General features: G+C 35.8%; 1 protein-coding gene across 1 annotated transcript in view; it reads right to left on the bottom strand.

The window, feature by feature from the left end:
- The window catches only part of LOC308341657 (mitochondrial adenyl nucleotide antiporter SLC25A24-like), a gene marked incomplete at both ends in the record, with an annotated part of 52,512 nt that overhangs the window by 2,883 nt on the left and 25,744 nt on the right, over positions 1 to 23,885 (bottom strand). The window contains 4 exon segments of the mRNA XM_080801677.1: positions 5,079 to 5,231; positions 7,859 to 8,017; positions 17,125 to 17,236; positions 18,490 to 18,577. Of these exon segments, the coding sequence (XP_080657803.1) occupies positions 5,079 to 5,231; positions 7,859 to 8,017; positions 17,125 to 17,236; positions 18,490 to 18,577 (512 nt within the window).

Raw genomic sequence — 23,885 nt, 5'->3', positions numbered from 1 at the left:
AAACAACCTCGGAAGCCATACATTGAAGATGGCAGAGCTGTACCACTAACTCTAGACCGCTGACCTCTATCTCATTTAAGCTACTGTACTTTGGAATCTGTTTGTTTTAACAGCTTAGGATGAACCCAAACAAGAACAGGAATTTGTTACTAGATATAGGGTACTGCCATTAACCAAAACCTAAAATATGTGACACTGGCTTTATTGTTAGGACACAGATATTGCAGTCTGAGAAGATGATGATCTTTCTAATGCTTTGTGGAAATGCTTGATAAAACTGCCTGCTGTGATAATATGGAAGGTAGACTGTGTGCTTTTTGAGCCTGAAGTGCTAGGAAAACTGACTGTAAAACCTCAGAATGTTGGTCAGTGTTACCCACTCCTCGCTGCTTTTAGCGAGGTCTATTAACACATGACCTAATGCATCTCTCTGCTTTTCAGCCATAGGGCCTTCTCCAAAGCCAATTTCCAAGCAGAAATGGAAGGAAATGGAGCTCTGCTAAGGAAGTTTTCTTAGCCTGGCTCAGTAGTCAGGAATGATGGGCTTCCAAGTAGGAAAAGCCACCTGCTCTGTACCCCAACAGAAGGAAATTAGATGTCCCAAAGAGCTCGCCCAGCTGACAAAGTCAGGTGTTGTCATCCAATTTCAGCCTATTGTTTTAGTTGACACCAATGTAGCCCGCTATAAAAATGAGAGAGAGGAGGAATGACTCAGCATAGAAACTGGAAAATAAAACATCAGAGAAGAGATTTTTTAGATACGGCTACTCCACGTGATATTGACTGGAAACAAACAAAAGTTTTTGAAAGAATGGTATGCTAGAAAACCCATAAGCAAAGCCGATAAAACCCTATGTTCCATTGATCTCCAAAGCAACTCTCAGGCCCCAAACCTAAGTAGGCTTTCGCTAGCCATGGCAGACCCTTCCAGAGCCCCACATCAAATCTGGACAGTTCTGTGCAGACTCACAGACTCACTTCACTGACAGAAACCCATCAAAAGAAAAATCCTCCCATCTCTCTGCTTTTCTGACTCAGAGCCTTCTCTGAAACTGTGGGAGCCTGTCCAGCCCAGAAGTCTGGGGAAGTTAAACTCCTAAGAGCAATCTTCATATAATATGGGACAGAAACTGTCAGATAAATAGCCCAGCTCTCTTCTTGCAGATAGATAATTCTGAGAATAATTCTGTACACGTCCTAGAAGTTCCTTAAAGAATCAAACCCCTAGGGGCGCCTGGGTGGCTCAGTGGGTTAAAGCCTCTGCCTTCGGCTCAGGTCATGATCCCAGGGTCCTGGGATCGAGCCCCGCATCGGGCTCTCTGCTCCGTGGAGAGCCTGCTTTCTCCTCTCTCTCTGCCTGCCTCTCTGCCTACTTGTGATCTCTGTCTGTCAAATAAATAAATAAAATCTTTAAAAAAAAAAAAAAAAAGAATCAAACCCCTACTGCATATAACTGAAACCTCACTTACGTACCCTGGTATTGGCTTTTCTTCCTTGCATGTCTCACTGTCCCTGCTTCCTCATTCCTGCTTCTTCACAAATAAGCTAGCTGTACCCAGACTTTTTTTGGGGGGGGAATCCAAACTAAAATAATTGGTATCACTTCAAAAGTGGTCCCATGTACCAATTAACAGTCAGAGATTGTCAGAGTGGCTCAAAAAACAATACCCAACTTATATGTTATTTATAAGAAATCCACTTTAGAGATTAAGACACATATAGGTTAAATGTAAATGAATAGGGAAAAATATACCATGTTGACCTCAATCAAAAGAAAGTATGAGTAGCTATATTAATTTTAGACAGAGCAGACTTTAAACCAAGGAAAGTTAGCTAGGCTAAAAAAGGCATTACATACTGATAAGGGGGTTAATTATTTAAGGAGATATAATAATCTTTAGCATATATGTTCCTTGCAACAGACCATCAAACTACATGAGGTCAAAACTGATAGAAGTACAAAGAGACATAGATGAATCCAGGGGCACCTGGGTGACTCAGTCAGTTAAGTGTCCGCCTTCGGCTCAGGTCATGAACCAGGAATCCCAGGATCAAGAGCTGCAACTGGGCTCCCTGCTCAGCAGGGAGTCTACTTCTCCCTCTGACCCTTACCCCATTTGTGCTTTCTCTCTTTCACTCTCTCTCTCAAATAAATAAAAAAAAATTTTTTTTAAGAAATAGGTGAATCCACTATCATAGCTGGAGATTTCAGCAACCTCTATTAGAAATGGACAGATCCAGAAAAAAAAAAAATCAGTAATGACATAGCTGCACTCGACACCACCACCAATCGACGGTATATAACTGAGTCCATAGACTATTTCATTCAACAGTAGCAGAGTACACATTTTTCTCAAGCTCACATGGAACATTCACCAAGAAAGACAACATTCTGGGCCATAACACACACCTTAACAAATTTAAAAGAATGGAAAGCATACAATGGCTGCTCTGAGACCACAGTGGAATAAAATTAGAAATCAGTAAAAGAAAGATAATCTTTTAAAAATACCAAAAATATGTGGAGATTTAAAAACACACTTCTAAATAACACACAGGTCAAAGAAGAAATCTCAAGAAAAGTTTAAAAATATTTTGAACTACATGAAAATGAAGACAATTTATCAAAGGAGTGGAAAGTAGTACTTAGATGGAAATACATAGCATTGAATATGTATATTTAAAAAAAAAGAAATATTTATAAATAGTAATCACTTTCCACCTCGGAAAACTAGAAAAAGAGCAAATTAAATCCATAATAATAATAAGAAAAAATATAAAAAGAATTAGAATAGAAATTAATGAAATTGAAAATAGGAAATCAACAGAGAAAATCAACAAAATGAAAATCTGGTTCTTTGAAAAGTGGTTCTACAAAGTAGGTCTGCTGATGTTGTTAGAACTGGATCACTCACCAGCCACTTGACAACAATTGGATCTTAGTTGGCGAATGGAATGATGATAATCTGTGGTATGCAGTGGCATTACAATTACTAAAATTCATAGTCCTAGTGGCTTGGGATAGAGTACTGGTAGACAGAAAAGCATTATATTATTCAGTTGCCCTAATACTTGAATAGCATGGGGACAATTATAAAGATGGTAGAGTTGGCTGATTCTAATTCACTATCTTAGAAACTTTGAAGGAAGACAATGTCAAGGTTAAGTCATCTAAATTTCACCGTTAAGTATATTATGAACACTGTGAGGCCTTCATAGCAGCATTGAGAGATCCTCATAGACTGCTAAAAATCAGGCCCAGGATATAAATGTAAAGGTAACAGAGTTATGAAGGAAACAATATAGAACCTCAAAAGTCTCCTATGCTAAAGTGAGGACCCTCACTGGGAAGGAGTAGGATCCTGACACATGGGATGGGAATATTTGAGTGTATATGCCTAAGAAATGTGAGCTCCCAAATTCACCAGCACCTTCCATTTTGGCAAAAAGTTGTCCCCTTCCCACTGCTAGAGCAGAGCAGCTTCTCTTTGTACCCAGGCCATGCATGTAAAGGCCTCAAAGAGGCAGATGCCTATCAAAAGGATGTTTGCTCTTCTCACAATCTGCCCCACTGCCCACCCCCCCACCTCTGACTGCCTTCTAGCCGACAGTTTATGTAGAGTTAATTCTCAGATAGCCCAAGGACTTGGCTATTATGGACTGGAAGAAACCAGAGGAGGAGTGTGACAGTGGGTCACAAGAGTACTAATGGTGGGGATCTGAGGGATAGAATATAATGCTGGATAGGGAAGACTTTATTGATGTGGAGCACTCTCCCATGACACAGGACTCCTGAAACCTATCCTAATATGGTGCTGGAACTGCTCTTTAAAGCTTAGACATAGCTCTGGCTGATAGTAAGCAAGGTGATAATGCTGAAGTCTTGGCAGATTGTTGAGGAAAGAATAGGTAGACCCAGGAAGGTGGAAATATTACAGTGGAGCTTATCATGAGACTGGAGAACCTACTAGCAGATTATGTTTCTAAGAGAAGAAAGGAGTCCTTGTTGAAAGACCCAAAGATGACTGTTCTTAAGGTCTACAGCAGGGGACGTTGCCATGAAACTCTTGCTACCATAGATATCTCTAATGAATCTGCACAAAGTAAAATGAAAACTTGGGAAAATATTCACCATTTTAGATGACATTAAGAACATTCATGATTCATGGGAAGAGGTCAAAATTAACAGGAGTGTAGAAGAAGGGGTTCCAGACTTCAGTGAAGACAGTTGCTGTAGGTATCGTGGAAATAGTAAGAGAACTAGAATTAGAAGTGGAGCCTGAAAATGGGACTGGATTGCTATAATCTCATAATAAAACTTCAATGGATAAAGAGCTTCTTCTGATAGATGAGCAAAAAAGGTGGTTTCTTGAGATGGAATTTAATTCTGGTGAAGATGCTGTGAAGATTGTTGAAATGACAATGAAGGATTTAGACTTAGTATCAACACTTAGTTGATACAGGAGCAGCAGGGTTTGAGAGAACTGACTCCAATTTTGAAAAAAGTTTTACTGTGGGTAAAGTGCTAGCAAACAGCATCACATGCTACACATAAATTGTTTGTGAAAGGAAGAGTTAATCAATGAGGCAAACTTCACTGCTGTCTTATTTCAAGAAATTGCCACAGCCACTCCAGCTTTCAGCAACTGCCACCCTGCTTAGTCAGCAGTCCTCAACATCCAGACAAGACTCTCCACCAGGAAAAAGATTACAACTCACTGAAAGCTCAGATGATGCTTGACATTTTTCATCAATAAGGCAGTTTTAATTAGAGTATATAAAGTTTTTTTTAGACCTAACGCTATCACACACTGACTAAATTACAGTATAGTGTAAACACAACTTTTATATGCACTGGGCAACTAAAAATTCATTTGACTCACTTTATTGCGCTGGTCTAGAACCAAACCCACAATATCTTCATGGTATGCCTGTACTTACAGTGATATCTATTGCTGTGCATATTCCAGTTTTCTCTCTCATTAAAGTCTAAATTTTTAAAAATTATATATAAAATCTTAAAAATATATATATAATCTGATCTTTATCATAAAATTCCATAGGTGATAACATTTTACCTGTACATAGGCTCCAATCTTGAGAGCTGTCTCAGGTATAATTTTAAAAATATTTACACCATTTCCCCACCAAAAAGAACGAATTCCTCCTTCTTTCAACATCTGTTCAAACCCACCAATCAATCTCATTCTCCTGGACTTTAAACTATGAACCTAGAAATGTACAGTAAATTTATTTTTAAATTTATTTTGCTGGTAATATAGCATTGATGTTATTACTGCTAATAAAATAATAATACATAAATGTAGAAATCTATGAACTTCAACACCATTTTTATTGTACTTTAGAGACATATAAAACTGATATATTAATTTTTTCTTGTCCCCAAATATATACCTTAATCTCATACATCAAAGAGAGCAACTTCAAGGGAACAGGAATGATTTAATTACCAGAGAATTTTTGCATAAACAAAACGTGTTGTTGCTGCTAAAATACTACAAGATTATTAAAGAGAACACTAACTATACACTGAAAAGGGAATGGATGAAAATATATCAAACTTTCAATAGCAGATACTTCTGGGTATCAAGGTGTTAGGAGTTGAATTGTGCCCCCACCAAAATTTATATGTTGAAGTCTTAATGCCTCAGAATGTGACCATATTTGAAGACAGGATGTTTACAGAGATAATAAAGTTAGAGTAAGGACTTAAAGTGGGCCCTAAAAACTAATATGATTAATATCCTTAAAAAGGGGGAAATTTGGGTGCAGAGACATGTGAGGAGGGAAGACAGCATGAAGAGACACAGAGAAAAGACAGCCATCTACAAGCCAAGGAGAGACCTGGAACAGATCCTTTCCTCACGGCCCTCAGAAGGAACCAACTGTGCAGACACCTTGATCTCAGACTTCTAGACTTCCAAACTGTGAGGCAATAAACTTCTGTTGTATAAACCAGTTTACGATATTTTGTTACAGCAACCCTGGTGAACTAATACACAAGGATTACAGGCCACCTTATTGTCTTCCATTCCACTTTTCTGTATCTTCCCATTTTTCTAATGTATTATTTTTATAATGAGAATATGTTCTTTTTAAGAAAGAGAAAATTAGAACATTAATAAAATACCACCCCGCCTATACTGTAACAGAATAATAGGAGAGCAAGGTGAAATGGGCATTCTTATCTGTGGGAAGAAAAAGTCTGGAAAAGTATTTAACAGTATACACACATGCACACACACACACATACACACAGGCTTAAAAATGTTCTTATCATTACTTAACTTTTAGGAAGTCTTTCTAAATAAATAATCCTAAATATGAAAACTCATAAACAATAATGTTCACCATTATGAACTATTATGAATTGTGATTTTAAAAGAGTTTTAAAAACCACCTACATGTCTAATAGGAAAAAATAATTTAAAAAATTAATAACCACTTGAAATAATATAGTCATTAAAACCTGTATTTGAAGAACACACAATATTTGAAATATTTGAATAATATTTGAAATACCATGCAAACATGCTCATGCTATACTGTTAATCACACACAAAAAACCCAATATACAAGTTATTCATAAAATGAGCACTGCCACTGAGTATGGGGCATTCCTGCTATAGATACAGGAGATCTGGAGAAAGCAAACCCAAATCTGTTCAGGGGTGCATTGTGGCAGCAGACCTGAGTGCTCACAACTTGGTAAGTGTAAAAAAAGCAGAAGGATATTTCTTGGCTGATTCTATTGTGCCTCATCACCTGTTGCCCACAAGAGCTGGCAGAATCTGCAAACGTTTCAATCTCTCTGCAGAAGATGATGCCCACCAATACAGTGTCAGAAAGCCTGTTAACAAAGAGGGTGCAACACCCAGGACCCAAGTGCCCGGCATTCAGCATCTCATTGCTCCACATGCCTTGCGACACAAACAATGCCTATGAAGAAAAAGCATACTAAGAAAAATAATAAAGAGTCCATAGAACATGCTAAACTTTTAGCCAAGCGAAGGAAGGAAGCCAAAGGAGAACATCAGATTGTCAAGAGATGGAGACTATCACCTCTGAGAGCTCCTACTTCTACATTCGAGTCTGTCAAAAGTAAGATTTTCTAAAAGTAACAAATAAATAAGATCAGAAAACAACCAAAAAACCTATTAATAATCCATTACCAAATGTCACCAATGTTACAAAAAAAAAAAACAAAAGACAAACACCCCAGTATGCAAGTTTAATTACAAATTTAAACTCACTAGATTGTGAATTATTAATTTTTGTATCCTTGTGAAGAAAATATTCAGCAAATATTAAATTTTAATTATGAAAGTTAACAGATTAAACCATGCATTATTAAAACTACTATTGACAATCCATTACTCAGTAAAATAAAGATAATTAGACAACATGACCTCTAGTGAGGTATCAGTCAATAATACACTCTAAGTAACTTATTTGTCAATTCTTAGAAATATGCTTAATACTTGTGTAGAGCAATAGAACCACGCTATTATGTAAGTGCCAGAGTCTAGAGATTATCAATAAATAAGACTAATGGTGTCTTATCACTTCTTTTATATTTTTAGTTATATTTCTGAAAAAACTTCTAATAGAGTGTTCTATTATTATTATTTCAAATAAAAATAATTTAAATAGCACAGAAGCATCTTTAAGAAAATCAAAAAATCTTTTAATATTGAAAATAAGAAAATTGGCATTTTCAGAAAAATGTGAAACTTTAATGAGAAATAGTATGAAATGTGCCAAAACATTTCTTTTTGAAAACTGTCAAGGGTTTTTCAAGTGACTTTAACGCTTAGGGGTCAAGTGTGCAAACTACCTGCATCATGATCTTCAAGTGGTCAAAGGGTGCCGTGCATGTCCTCGCAACAGCGCCAGCTATGCCTCCTGCCACCAAATGCCTCCACCAATCTCCAGAAATCTTTTCTTCTTCAGTAAATTCATCTGGAATAGATATACTCTCCCCTATGTAAATTATCTGATAAATATGTAAAAATGAATTATATAATAAAGTACACATGCTTGATAAATTAAAAGGATAACTTTTTTTAAAAAGGATAATTCTTTACATAGAACAAAAACCCAAAGTTCTTTTTCATATCTCACCTCCTATTAATGAACACTGACAATTTTTTTTTTCTCAGCACTTGTACTAGATCAAATGATTTTTAATAATACATTCACATATAGATTTAAAATCTGTAAAAATCAATTCCTATTAAATCAGAGTCATTAATTTTAAATTCTCAAGCTATTTAGATTAATCTCTTCCATGAAAAATGTAAACACTCAATGCAGGGATAATGTCCTAGTCACACACCACAATGCCTGACACACAATGCTTAATTAAGTTTCTCTGCTTTATTTCAAAATCTCTCGAATTCTCCTAGGTACTTACCTAACCTGTCAGAATTCAAGAGTAGTATTTTATACTCTCATACTTCTTTCTCTATTATTTACATTGACTCTTTTCTCAAATGACAATTTTCTTTTTAAAACTCTGAACTCCAACAAGTTTTGCATTTCACTTTATTTTCAGTCATCATACCTGCTTTTGCTAAAAATATCTATTTCCGCTAAATGTTGAGGCAATGTGACTCACTGAAAAGAGTGTCATACTGGACACAGGGGATCCAGGTTCCATAACTTGTCAATCACGGCAGACATGTAACTTCTCGTCTTAGTTTTCCCACCTTCAATTATGCATTCATTGAGTGCCTCCCTTTCAAGTACCATTCCATCTCAGAACTTTGTCCTTCATTTTCCCTCTACCAACGACCTTTCTCCTTGGCTCTTTCCATAGATTCCTCTCCAATACTTAGCAAATCTTTATTAGTTCATTTCTATCTATATAGATTCTTCTCCAATACTTAGCAAATCTTTATTAGTTTATTTCTATCTGCTGCTTGCTTCCTCCTTTAGAAAATAAGCCTGATAAGAGCAGCAACCTGGTCTTTTTTATGCACTGTTATAAACCTTGCCCTTTGGTCAGTGAAGATAAAATATTTGTTGAATTGGGGTGTCTGGGTGGCTCAGTGGGTTAAGCCTCTGCCTTCAGCTCAGGTCATGATCTCAGGGTCCTGGAATGGAGCCCTGCATTGGGCTCTCTGCTCAATGGGGAGCCTGATCCCCCCCTCCCCCGCCTCTCTGCTTATTTGTGGTCTCTGTTTGTCAAATAAATACATAAAAATCTTTTTAAAAATTTTGTTGAATTAATAAATTAAGACATCAGATGCTGGGTTGTGTATTCATAATATGGCATAGAAAGCAAGTTTCTCCCCTCTGGGAGTTTACACTATAATACAAAACATAGGAAAGGAAACAAGCAATTATAATACAGAGGAAAAAGTACAATAACAAGGGTAGCAAAAAAAGTATTTTAAGAACATAGTACAGAGACATTTAATAGAGTGTAGAATTTTATTTTGTTTTTGTTGGAGGAAGATGAGTGGAACTGTCAGGGAACACTTTTCACATAAAGTGACTTAGAAGTAGAAAAGCAATATGAATCCAGGTATTCTGACCTCAAAGGTTACCCTCTTGTCCATAACAGTGTACTAACTCCCTATCGAAGTAGGGATTAACCAAGGGAACGTTCTTTTTTTTTTTTTTTTAATTATGTTTTGTTAGTTGCCATACAGTACTTCATTAGTTTTTGATGTAGTGTTCCATGGTTCTTTGTTTGCAGAGTGCTCTGGGCAAAGAAAATAATTTGTTTGAAGACATTAGGTATTTTAAAAACTTTAAGGCTAGGGGCGCCTGGGTGGCTCAGTGGGTTAAAGCCTCTGTCTTCGGCTCAGGTCATGATCCCAGGGTTCTGGGATTGAGCCCCACGTCGGGCTCTCTGTTCAGCAGGGAACCTGCTTCCTCCTCGCTCTCTCTCTGCCTACTTGTGATCTCTGTCTGTCAAATAAATAAATAGAAATCTAAAACAAACAAAAAACCAAAAAACTTTAAGGCTATATATAGGGATGGATGGAGAATAAAGGAAAGTTCAAGGCCTTGGAATAATGTTGGCATTTCTGACATGGGTAATTAGGAAGATGATGATGCCATTCATTGAAATGGTAAAAGAAAATCTAGGGGATAAACGATGTGGTATGTGTTTGAGGTGTTCCAATTGATATCCAATAAATGCTTCCACAAGCAGAAGGAAGGTGTGCTCTAGAGACATAAGATTTGGGGAAATCAATTAACCTAAATCTGGTAGTTCAATGTGGAAGAGTAAATAGGATTGCCTAGGAAAGAAATATATACAGAGTGAGAGGCAAAAAAAAAGTTGAAAATACAACATAGAAGAAAACTAATATATAAGAGACAGAATGAGAAAGAAGACTCTCAAGGGAGACAGAAAAGTAATGACAGAGAGGTGGGAAGAAAACCAGGAGAATGCAGTGTCAAGGAAGCCAGCTAAATAGAACATGTAAAAAGAGAGAGTGGTAAGATCTAGAAGATATCCACTGAACTAACAGTAGGGAGACTGGCTTAGTAAAATAATTTCTACAAAGTGGTGAAAGCAAAGCCAATTAGTTGAGAAGTGAATAGGAAGTGTAGCCATGAAGAGAGAAAAAGGATAAGGTAGCTAAAGGGGACTTTAGTAGGATTACATTTTTTTAAAAAATGGTACTGGCTTAATTATGTTAAATGTTATATTTAAATGCAGGATACTTAAATACAAAAAATAAAGGAGATAATGAAGAGAATAAGGCCCCTGAACAGGTCAAAGAGGAAATAAAAAGGGAAATTAAAAAAATATATCTTGAGAGAAATGGAAACACAACATACCAAAACTTACAACATGCAGCAAAAGAAGTTCTTAAAGAAAGTTCATAGCGATACAGGCCTACCTCAAGAAATAAGAAAAACCTCAATCTAAATTTAAACCTTAAGAAACTAGTATTATGCTAACTGAAATAAGTTAGTGAAATAAAGACAAATACTGTATGATTTCATGCAAATGTGGAATTTAAGAAATAAAACAGATGAACATAGGGGAAGGGAAGGAAAAATAAGATGAAAATAGAGAGGGAGGCAGACTCTTATTCTAGAAAACAAACTGAGGGTCACTGGAGGGGAGATGGGTGGGGTGATGGGGTAATTGGGTGATGGGCATTAAGGACAGCACTTGATATAATAAGTACTGGGTATTATATGCAACTGACGAATCATTAAATTCTACCTCTGAAACTAATAAAAAATAATAATACCTTAAGGTACTAGAAAAAGAAAAACTAAGACCAAAGGTAGTAGAAGGAAGGAAAATAATAAAGATCAGAGCAGAAATAAGTGAAATAGAGACCAGAAACAAAAGCAAACAAACAAAAAAACAAAAGATCACCAAAACTAAGTGCTGTTTTATTTTAAAGATAAACGAAATCGGCAAATGTTTAGCTAGATAAACTAAAAATAAAGAGAAGACTCAAATAAAAGCAGAAACAAAAAAGGAGACATTACAACTGATACCACAAAACGATAATAGTTAAGACACTACTCTGAACAATTACACACCAATAAGTTGCATTATCTAGAAGAAATGTATAAATTCGTAGGCACATAAAACATACTGAGACAGGGGCGCCTGGATGGCTCAGTGGGTTAAAGCCTCTGCCTTCAGCTCAGGTCATGATCTCAGGGTCCTGGGATCGAGCCCCACATCGGGCTCTCTGCTCAGCAGTGAGCCTGCTTCCCTTCCTCTCTCTGCCTACTTGTAATCTTTGTCAAATAAATAATAAATAAAATCTTAAAAAAAAACAAACATACTGAGACTGAATCATGAAGAAAGAGAAAATTTGAACAGACCAATAACGAACAGACCAATAATGAGAAAGCAATAATGAGAAATGTCCAGGAACAGATTATATCCCTGATGAATTCTACCAAAATTTAAAGAAGAATTAATGCCCATCATTCTCAAACTCTACTAAAAAACTGACGAGAATGGAACCCTTCCAAACTCATTTTTATAATACCAGCATTACCCTGATACAAAAGTCAGACAAGGACACTACAAGAAAACTACAAACCAATTGCCCTAATGAATGTAAATGCAAAAATCTTCCACAAAATATTAGCAAATAGAATTCAATGGCACATTAAAAGGATCATGATAAATGGCACTTATCCCTGGGATGCAAAGATGGTTCAACATTCACAAATCAAAAAATGTGATGTATCACATTAATAGAATTAAGGATAAAAATCATATGATGATCTCAATAGATGCAGAAAAAAGCATTTGACAAAATTCAATATCCTTTCAAAATTAAAACCATCAAAAAATTGGGTACAGAATGAGTATGACTCAGCATATTAAAGGCCATATATGACAAGCCCACAGCTAACATAATACTCAATGATTAAAGGTTGGAAACCTTTCCTTAAAGATCAGGAACTCACAATGACCATTCTTCTAACCAACCCTATACAACATAATACTGAAAGTCTTAGCCTCAACAATTGAGAAAGAAAGAGAAATAAAATCTGCCTGTTGGATCAGTTGGTTAAGCCTCTGACACCCAACTTCAGTTGAAGTCATGATCTCAGGGTCACTAGATCAAGCCCCATGTCAGGTTCCATATATCAAGTGTGGATACTGCTTAAGATTCTCTCTTTCTCCCTCTGCCTCTCCCTGCTCTTTCTATCAAAAAAAAAAAAAAAAAAAAAAAAATTCTTTCTCTCTCTCTGCTCCTCCCCCTGCCCCCATGCACTCTTTCACTCTCTCTCAAAAACAAACAAACAAAAAGGCATCCAAATCAATCTAAATCAATATGAAAGAAGTAAAATTTTCTCTGTTGCAATGACATGATTTTACATACAGGAAATCTAAAGACTCCACCAAAAAAAAAAAAAAAAAAAAAAAACAACTGTTAGAACTAATTAGTGGAATCCGTAAAGTTGCAAGATACAAAATCAATATATAAAAATTAGTTGCGGGGCACCTGGGTGGCTCAGTAGGTTAAAGCCTCTGCCTTCGGCTCAGGTCATGATCCCAGGGTCCTGGGATCGAGCCCCACATCAGGCTCTCTGCTAGGCAGGGAGCCTGTTTCCCTTCCTCTCTCTGCCTCTCTCTGCCTACTTGTGATCTTTCTCTCTGTCAAATAAATAAATAAAATCTTTAAAAAAATTAGTTGCATTTCTATACACTAACAACAAAATACCTGTAAAATAAATATAGAAAACAATCTAATTTAGAATAGCATCAAAAACAGTAAAACGGGAATAAATTTAACCAAGGAAGTAAGAGACTTACACAACAAAAACTAAATAACATTGATGAAAGAAATTGAACATGACACAAATAAATGGAAAGATCATGCTTGTGGATTGGAAGAATTAATATTGTTAAATATCCACATACCCAAAGCCATCTATAGATTATATCTATAGATATAGCGAGCCCTATCAAAATTTTCAACAGCATTTTTTACAGAAATTGAAAAAAATGCATATGGAAACACAAACTCCAAATAACAATAGCAATCCTGAGAGAGAACAAAGCTGGAGGCATTATACTCCTTGATTTCAAGCTATACTACAAAGCTAGAGTAATGAAAACAGTATGATACTGACACAAAAACAGACACATAAGCCAGTGGAACAGAATTGAGAGCCCAGAAATAAATCCTCACATATACGGTAAACAGTATGATACTGGCACAAAAATAGACACACAAACTAATGGAACAGAATTGAGAGCCCAGAAATAAACCCTCACATATACAGTAAACTCACATTTGACAGAGGAGCCAAGAATATTTGATGGACAAGGAATAGTCTCTTAAAATACTGAGGTTAGGAAAACTGGATAATCACATGCATAAAATTGGACCCCCTATTAAACCACCTGGAAAAATTAACTCAAAAAGGATTAAAAACTTAAACAGAAGATCTGAACCTGTAAAACTCCTTAAAGAAAACAAGGAAAAACTCCTTTACATGGGTCTTGGCAATGACCTTTTGGATATGACACCAAGAGCATAAGTAGCAAAAGCAAAAAGCTTTTTGTAAGCATCCAACTCTTGATTTCAGCTCAGGTAATGGTCTCAGGGTGATGAGTCAGAGCCCCAAATCAGGCTCCACACTGAGCATGGAGCCTGCTTAAGGTTCTCTCTCTCCCTCTACCCTACACCACTCCCTCCCTTGCTTTCTCACTCTCTAAAAAGAAAGCAAAAGCAAAAATTAATAAGTGGGTCTACATCAAACCTAAAGGCTTCTACACAATAAAAGAAATAATAAGCAACATGAAAAAGGCAACCTACAGAATAGCAGAAAATACCTACAAATAATATATCTGATTTGGGGTTAATATCCAAAATATATAAGGGTCTCATACAACTCAATAACAAAACAAACAAACAAAACCAATCTAATGAAAAAATGGCAAAACAACAAAACAGTTCTCAAAAAAATAAAAAACATACAAATGGACAACATGTATGTGAAAAGATGGTCCACATCACTAATGACAGGAAAATGCAAATCAAAATAACAATGATATTAACTCCTGTTAGAATGGCTACTACCTACAAAACAAGAGATAACAAGTGTTGGTAAGGATGGAGAGAGAAGGGCAGGAATACTTTTGCATTGTTGGTGGGAATTAAGCCACTATGGAAATTAGTATGAGGTTCCTCAGAATATTAAAAACAAAATTGTCATATGATCCAGAAATTCCACTTCTTGGTAAACCCAAAGGAAATAAAATCAGGATCTCAGGGGCACCTGGGTAACTCAGTTGGTTAAGCATCTGACTCTTGGTTTCTGCTCAAGTTGTGATCTTAGGGTCCTGGGATCAAGCCCAAAGCCAGGCTCCCTCCACATCATGGAATCTGCTTGTTTCCTTCTCCCTCTGCCCCTCCCCCTGCTCACATAAGTGTTCTCTCTCTCTTTCTCATTCTCTCTCTTGAATAAATAAAGCATTAAAAAAAAAGAAATCGGGATCTCAAAAAGGTATCTGTACCTCCATGTACACTGCAGCATTATTCACAAAAAACAAGTTATGGAAACAACCTAAGTGTCTACCTATAGATGAATAAGCACTATATATACATAATGGATTATTATTCAGCCATTAGAAAGAAGAAAATCCTGCTATTTGTAACAATGTGGATGGACCATAAGGGCATTATGCTAAATGAAATAAATCCAACAGAGAAAGACAAATACTGTATGGTATCACTTATATATGGAATCTATAAGCCAAATTCGTAGAAACAGAGTATAATGGTAGTTGCCAAGAGCTGGGAAATGAGGGAAGTGGGACGATGTTGGTCTAAAAACAAAAACCTCTGGTTATGAGGTGATTAAGTTCTGGGGATCTAATGTAAAGCATGGTGATTACAGTTAGTAATGTATTATATACCTGAAAGTTGCTAAGAGTAAATCTTAATTGTTCTCACCACACCAAAGAAATGGTAAGTATATGAGGGTTATGGAGGGAAACGTGACAATCATTTCACAATACATAAGTGTATCGAATATGTTGTACACCTTAACTTATACAATGTTGGGTCAATTCTAGCTCAACAAATCTCCAAAAAACCGACAAAGATAAAAATAGACATTTTGTAGAAAAGAACATGTGAATCTCTACTACTTCTATGAAGACATGTTAGAAATGCACCTTAAGACAAGATACCACTCTACACCCAACAGAATGGAAAATATTAGAAAATTGGATAATACCAAACAATATTCATGCTTTGCTGGTGGGAATGTAAGCTAGTGTAGAAAGTCATTTGGGAAATAACATGGCTATCTTTCATAGAATTAAGACTGGATAACCTCTGTAAAATTTGCAAATGCATATTCCTTTTGACTCAGAAATCCAGGTAAAATTTTCTAAGGTACAAAAGAGGAAAGCTTTTTGTTTTTGTTTTTGTTTTTGTTTTTTTGGATGAAGCTGTAGAAGATTTAGATGTCTATTACTAGGGAAGTGGATAAAGATGTGTTAAATGCATACTATGTAGTGGTTAGAAGCAATAAACTAGATGAACGCATAACAACAAGGACAATCTTAAAATCGTAACACCGAGTGAACAAAGTAAGAAATCAGTTGTGGCCTTTACCACAATACCACCTATGTAAATTAAACACACACACATGAAACACTACATGATTCCTAAGAATATATACATATCTAAGACACAGACTACACATAATAGAATAAGCGCCTATCATAATAAGTAATATTTATTGAAGCCATATATTACCTGCCCAGCCCTTTTCTAAATACACTAGCTAATGTACTAATTTAATTCTCAAAACTCTTACCATTATTATCTCCAGTATATAATTGAGAAAACTGAGGCACAGAGGGGGGTATTTTTTAATATTTTATTTTTTTAGTGTTCCGAGACTCATTGTTTATGCACCACACCCAGTGCTTCATGTAATATGTGCTCTCCTTAGTACCCACCACCAGGCTATGTAGCTAGTGGTTGGCAGAAGGGAAATTCAGCCCTAGGCATCTGACTCTGAAGCTTATGCTTATTGTCCTCCCCTATACTGTCTATGAAGAGGAGGATGCAAATATTATGCCATGAATAAATGATTAATGTAACCCCCTGCATCAAGAACTAAAAAAGAAAAACAAGTTTTTGATTATAAAACCTCATTTGTTTCGCATGTCTCTGAGTCAAGTGCTTACGTAAAAAGAGCAGGTAGACTATATATTTGATCCTTTCTGATTCTGAAATTTTGAATCTTAACATTTGGCTTTACATTTCCCATGACAGAGAGCTGAGTATATCATCTCTGATATACTCTGTGAAAAAAGAAAATTATATTATTTTTCCACTTTCCTAGGACAGTTAACTATGTCAGAGCAACTTATTCTCAACACAGAGTAGGCCCTAGTAGATGAGTATCTACTTTAAGTTCTAGGTTTTAGTAAACAAAGGAATTGTAGTAGCTATGTTTGTACATATACTAACACTCCTTACTCAATTAGTAGGACATCATAAGGAGAGAATATTGTTATGTTAGCTACTGAGGTTGGAAGTATTATAGAGGTTATGTAATCATAATAACAGCCATGACATTCATGGCAAAATAAAAATAGAGTAAAATACAAAGCAATCTTACAGTAGAATTCTTCCAGAAATGAGCAATTTCATCAATACTTTTTGCAGGATGAAGTAAAAAGTAGTACTTCCATTTATCCCATTCTACTGTCGTTGTTCCATCACTATCTATGCTGAAATTCAGAACAAAAATAGAGCTTATGACATTTATAACAAATATTCTAAGAGTAAGTACTAAGAATATTCTATTGAATATTTTAAAAGTTGCTAAGACAATAGATCTTATGTTAATTGTTCTTGCATGGAGACAACCTAAGTGACTATCAATGGATGAATGGATAAAGAAAATGTGGTGTGTGTTTCTGCACACTTGTGTGTATGTGCAATGGAATATTATTCAGCCATAACAAAAGGAAATCTAGCCATTTGAGACAACATAGATGGACCATGAGGGCGTTTTGCTAAATGAAATAAGTCAGACAGAGAAAGACATATACCATATGATCTCATCTATGAATGAAAAATTGAAAAAAACAAAGAACTCATACAGAGAACAGATTGTTGGGTGGTTGCTAGAGGTGAAGGTTTAGGGGATGAGTGAAATGGATGAAAGAGGCTGAAAGGTATAAACTTCAGTTATAAAATAAATCATGGAAATGTAATGTACAGCATGGTAACTATAGTTAGTAATACTATGCTGCATATTTTTAAAAGTTGCTGAGACTAAATCTTAGAAGTTCTCATCACAAGAAAAGAATTTTAATTACAATTACATATGTGACAGATGTTAAGTAGACTTACTGTGATAATCATTTCATAATATGTACAAATAACAGAACATTACATTGTACACCTGAAACTGATGTTGTTATATGTCAATTATACCTAAATAAAATAAAGCTTTAACTACAAAAAAGTATTCTTATTACAAAAATAATAGTTATAAATAAGAGAGTGAGAAGAAACTTTTGGGAGGAATGGATGGATATGTTTATGGCATCGATCATGGTAATGGTTTCCTAAGTGAACCCTTACCTCCAAACTCATCAAATTGCATATATTAGTTATGTACAGCTTTTCATATGTCAAAAAAATTAAAAATTTTAAAATTTTTAAGTCAGTTGCTTAAGAGAATTACACCTATTCTTTAAGCTAAAGCAGGCAGAATTTTATTCTAGGGATTTTTTAATGTGTGAACAGTTCATGATTTAGTCAATAGCATTCTCACAATTCAACCAATTTCTTAGGGATCTTTCTTATAACACTGTCAAAAAAAGCTAATATTATAAAACCTAAAAAGAAAGGAGGGCAAGCTGTAAAGGAGGGAGACAGGCAGGGAGGAAGGAGCTACACTTACAGCAATTAGTTTCTAACATGGAATATTAAATCAAAATAAAAACTATCAAAAATATGGATAAGGGCTGACCTTTGTAGAATTTTTTCTGCCTGAGCTTCAGAAATATTTACACCCAGTGATTTCAAAGCAGCAATTATTTCTGAAGTCTCTATTATTCCTTTAAAAAGTGAAAAAAAATCAAATTAAATTATCTGAAAAGATAACAAGGCAAAATATACTTACAATGCAATAGTCTTTAAAAAGCCCATGTTTTATCATTTTAAAAATTTTTTTATTTTATTTTATTTTTTTATTTCTTTTCAGTGTTCCAAAATTCATGGTTTAAGCACCACACCCAGTGAGGCTCACCCAACCTCTCACCCCCCCTCCCCTCCAAAACTCTGTTTGTTTCTCAGAGTCCACAGTCTCTCATTGTTCGTCTCCCCCTCCAATTTTCCCCAACTCACTTCTCCTCTCCATCTCCCCATCTCCTCCGTGTCATTCCTCATGCTCCACAAAGAAGCGAAACCATATAATTGACTCTCTCTGCCTGACTTATTTCACATAGCATAATCTCTTCCAGTCCCATCCATGTTGATATAAAAGGAGGCGTAATATTCCGTTGTATATATGGACCATATCTTCTTTATCCATTCATCCATTGAAGGGCATCTTGGTTCTTTCCACAGTTTGGCGACCATGGCCATTGCTGCTATGAACATTGGGGTAGAGATGGCCCTTCTTTTCACTACATCTGTATCTTTGGGGTAAATACCCAGTAGTGCAATTGCAGGGTCATAGGGAAGCTCTATTTTTAATTTCTTAAGGAATCTCCACACTGTTTTCCAAAGTGGCTGCACCAACTTGCATTCCCACCAAGAATATAAGAGGGTTCCCCTTTCTCCACATCCTCTCCAAAACTTGTTGTTTCAAGTCTTGTTAATTTTGGCCATTCTAACTGGTGAATCTCATTGATTGCTAATGATGATGAACATTTTTTCATGTCTGTTAGCCACTTGTATGTCTTCTTTGGTGAAGTGTCTATTCATATCTTCTGCCCATTTTTTGACGTGATTATCTGTTTTGTGTGTGTTGAGTTTGAGGAGTTCTTTATAGATCTTGGATATTAGCCCTTTGTCTGTAGTGTCATTTGCGAATATCTTCTCCCATTCCGTGGGTTGCCTCTTTGTTTTGTTGACTGTTTTCTTTGCTGTGCAGAAGCTTTTGATCTTGATGAAGTCCCAAAAGTTCATTTTTGCTTTTGTTTCCTTTGCCTTTGAAGACATATCTTAAAAGAAGTTGCTGTAGCCGATGTCGAAGAGGTTACTGCCTATGTTCTCCTCCAGGATTTTGATAGATTCTTGCCTCACATTGAGGTCTTTTATCCATTTTAAGTTTACCTTTGTGTATACTGTAAGAGAATGGTTGAGTTCCATTCTTCTGTATATAGCTGTCCAATTTTCCCAGCACCATTTATTGAAGAGACTCCTTTTTCCATTGGATATTTTTTCCTGCTTTGTCGAAGATTATTTGACCATAGAGTTGAGGGTCCATATCTGGGCTCTCTACTCTGTTTCACTGGTCTATGTGTCTGTTTTTGTGCCAATACCATGCTGTCTTGGTGATCACAATTTTGTAGTAAATCTTGAAATCAGGCAACATGATGCCCCCAGTTTTGTTCTTCTTTTTCAACATTTCCTTAGCAATTCGGGGTCTCTTCTGGTTCCATACAAATTTTAGGAGAAAAGCCCATGTGTTTTAGAACTATAATCCCATATTCACAATACAAAGGGTAAAAGTTCTGAAAGCTAAAACACTTTTTATAAATTTGGTACCAAAATTCATTTGGTAGTCAATTATTTATCTGATTTCGTGTGATTATTCATTTGTTTCACTGAAGAAATATTCACGTATATAATTGCATGGTGATGGCCCAAACCCCACTTGGAGTATTGTACACACACTGTGCTTCTTTTCTAAAACTCAAATTCCAAATTTTTAAACACATTTACTCTAAGGATTTCCAATAAGAGACTATAGATCTACAACAAATCTAGATTATTGTACCTAGTTGGAAAAAATTAAAAAGCTAACTCTGAAGATCTGATTCATGAAAATAAGGCCACTCAACGTTTTTTAAGTTGTTTTTAAAGAAATAACATACCAAAAATATAATACAACACAAACTCTTTTTAACACAACCATATCCTATGTTAAATAACTTGAGTCAACTGATATATTTAATATAAGCCTACTATGCATCTCAATCTCAAATTGCTAGATGTTGTAAAGGAGAAATTAAGTATTCCATATGTTCCTCAAACTCTAAAACACTTCACTCACATGCCACTTGCCAAATCCAAAAAAAATTTTTGATCCCTCCCTTGTGTAAAACCAAGAGTTGAGACTATTCAATCTTTTAAAATATGAGGACAATGAATCTTGGAAAACTGAAAAAATGAATTAATTTAAAAAAAGAAATTACAGAAAAATAAAAAAATGAGGACATTTTTGTGTTAAAAAAATCAACTTAATGTCACTTAGATGTAAAATCTATAACATTAAAAAACTACTATAACTTCAGTCACATCTTTATTTCATATTTTATGAGCCATAGCTGCATATGCATACATTTATAAATAGCATACATATGTATGAGACATATTTATTTATCCTATAGACAAAGCCTGGTATTCATATACAGAATTGCAGATTTCATATACAGAAATTCAGATCCTTTGTGATCCCTCCAAGGCCCCTAGTATTCCAAGCTCCACAAGGCGGAATTTAATTGTCTATTCCTTAGCCTAAAAATCAAACTTTTCTTAGGGAAACTAAATCCTCTGCTTTATATGCCATTACTATCCTCAAACACTATACTCATTAATTTAATAACTTAAATTTTTTATACTATATATATTATTAGTATATATATTATATATTATATATATTATATATTATATATATAATAGTATACTATTAAAATCACTATGTTAAATGTAAGAGAAGCCAGAAATTAATAAAAGAACAACCCCCAAAGAGCTTACTAGCTTGTATCAATGAACTACTTATTTTAAAAATACATCACACTGTGCTAAAGTATATGTTATAGAAGAGTTATGAATAAAAAGAAATGCAGGGATAAATAAGAATTAAAAACAAAAGTCACAAATTAAGTATAATAAAGGATAAACAAGTGACCACCAAAGAAACAAAAAAGCATTTCAGCAAAAGGCACAGTATGAGCAAGGTACACTTACTTGTTAAAGACTGAGAACGTACATACAGTACTAGAAAGCAGGATAGTAGCTACATTGGAGAGTGGTGGTGATTTGGATGGGACATGAAAGGGACACTCCTGAGATGCTAATAATATTCTGCTTCTTAATTTGGATGTTGTTTCCATGTTGTATGTCTGCCTCAGGAAAATTTGTGGAGCTTTTACTTAGAATTTATGCATATTGCTATATATGTTGTATGTCAATGAAATCTTCCCCCCAAAATACCAAGTTAGGGCTAACCTGAAATGCTATATAAACCAGTTCTGACCTTGACTGACAATTTCCTAATTCTGCCTTTGTCCAGACTATGATCTCTCTGCTCAAGAAACCTCTTTTTTTTTTTTAAGGTTTATTCATTTATTTTTTTGAGAGAAAGAGAGAGAGAGAATGGCCATGCAAGCTGGGGGAGGGACAGAGAGAGAGAAACTCAAGCAGACTCCCTGCTGAGCACAGAGCCCAACACAGGGCTTGATCCCATGACCCTAAGATCATGACCTGAGCTAAAACCAAGAGTCAGGTGCTCAACTCACTGAGCCATCCAGGCACCCCTCAAGAAATCCTTTCTTTTCAGTTCTGTTTATGTATTGATCCAGTACAAATCTAAATTGTCCCTGGGCACAATTAAGCTCTCCCTATATCACTTCTACAGCAACTATCACAGTCTGTCTTGTGTATGTTTGTTTATTCCTAATTCACCAAAAATTGTTACTTCTGAAGACCTTTGTTAACACAGTTCCCAGTGCAATAGTTCACATACAGTGCTCAAAAAGTTTGCTTCATTGAACTAAAGTACATCAGGTAATTTTTACCTGAAAGGAGCCAAAAATCCAAACTAAGATGTAGGGAAAAAAATAGGTAATGAGATCCAGAACATTATCAAGGTCTAAGAACTGAAAAAGAGATTCAAAATTGTCTTTAATTATATGCAGCAGGCTTTCACTGAGAATATAGACTTGAAATGAATTCGACAGAGTAACAGTTGTTCGATGGATGGAGAGGAGGACCACAACCATTCCAGCGTTGCAGTTCCGGGGAGAAATGCAAAGTATTCCATCCCTGTACCAGCAATTGAATGCTAAGTAACAAACTATCCCAAAATTTAGTGGTTTAAAAAGGATATATTTGATTATGGGTATGCAATCTGAGCTTGATTCAACTCTTTGGTTCTTCTGCCTGTCTTGCCTGAGCCACTTGTGTGAGTTCATTCATTTGAAGGTTTGTTCAACTACCGTTAGAAATCCAAGATGTCTTCACACATGTCTGTTACTTCAGGTGGAAATGTAGAACAACTAAGAACTAAATGAGTGATCTCTCCTGCTGGGTAGATAGATCTCTTTTCTGGTGGCTCAGGATGTTAAGAAAGAGTATTCGAAGAGGACAAGCTCCAATATACAAGTACTTATTAAGCCTTGCTAATGCCCTAATGACTGAAGTTAAGTAAAAATGGCCAAGCCCAGGCCTGTGTGGTTCACAAGCCCACACAAAGGCATACATCCTGGGAGATGTGGCTCACTGGGAGAGCCAATGGAATGCAAAGTATTTAACCTTCCTTAAACTCAGTGTTCTCATCTGTAAAATGCAGCTGCTATAATGACTTGTACAGGACAAAAATAAGATATAGAAAATAAAGTACAATAAATGTCAGTTCCTTTCATAGCATTTCTTCAATCTCCAAGAAACTCCATCTAAAAAAGAATTCAATAATTTCTTCATTCACATCATTATAACCACAAGCCACGGACACTTTGGCTGAATAGGAGCAGGAGCTCAGATACTACTTAGTGAGAGAAGTTAAACAGATCAGATCACATGGGGGCTTGAGCACCTCCTGCCAGTGATTTTGATAATACACCAGCCCACATGCATCCTCTTGCTTCCACTGATTGGCATAAGGCCTGGAAACCCTGCTGGGGGACAGAAAGCAGGTGATAAAAATTGAATCCTGCATACTATTAATTTTTAATAAATATAATATGTGATGGGCTGGGAGAGTCCCAACAGGAATAATGATGTCAGGAAGGAAAAGCAGGGGAAGTGAGCCAGATCCAGTGAGTCAGATCCAGTAATAGCATTCAAAAGGCAATGTTGGCTCCAGGGTCAATGACACACAGCAGATACCAGAAACTACACTAGCCCAGCCAATCTGGAAGCACTTGGACACTCTGGAAGAAAGTGACTACATGTTTGTATGAATTGAGAAAGCTT

The sequence above is a fragment of the Martes martes genome (assembly GCF_963455335.1).
Source record: "Martes martes genome assembly, chromosome: 4".
Lineage (NCBI taxonomy): Eukaryota > Metazoa > Chordata > Mammalia > Carnivora > Mustelidae > Martes > Martes martes.
The sequence above is the reverse complement of the archived record's forward strand: the minus strand, read 5'-3'. Positions and strand labels throughout refer to the sequence as shown.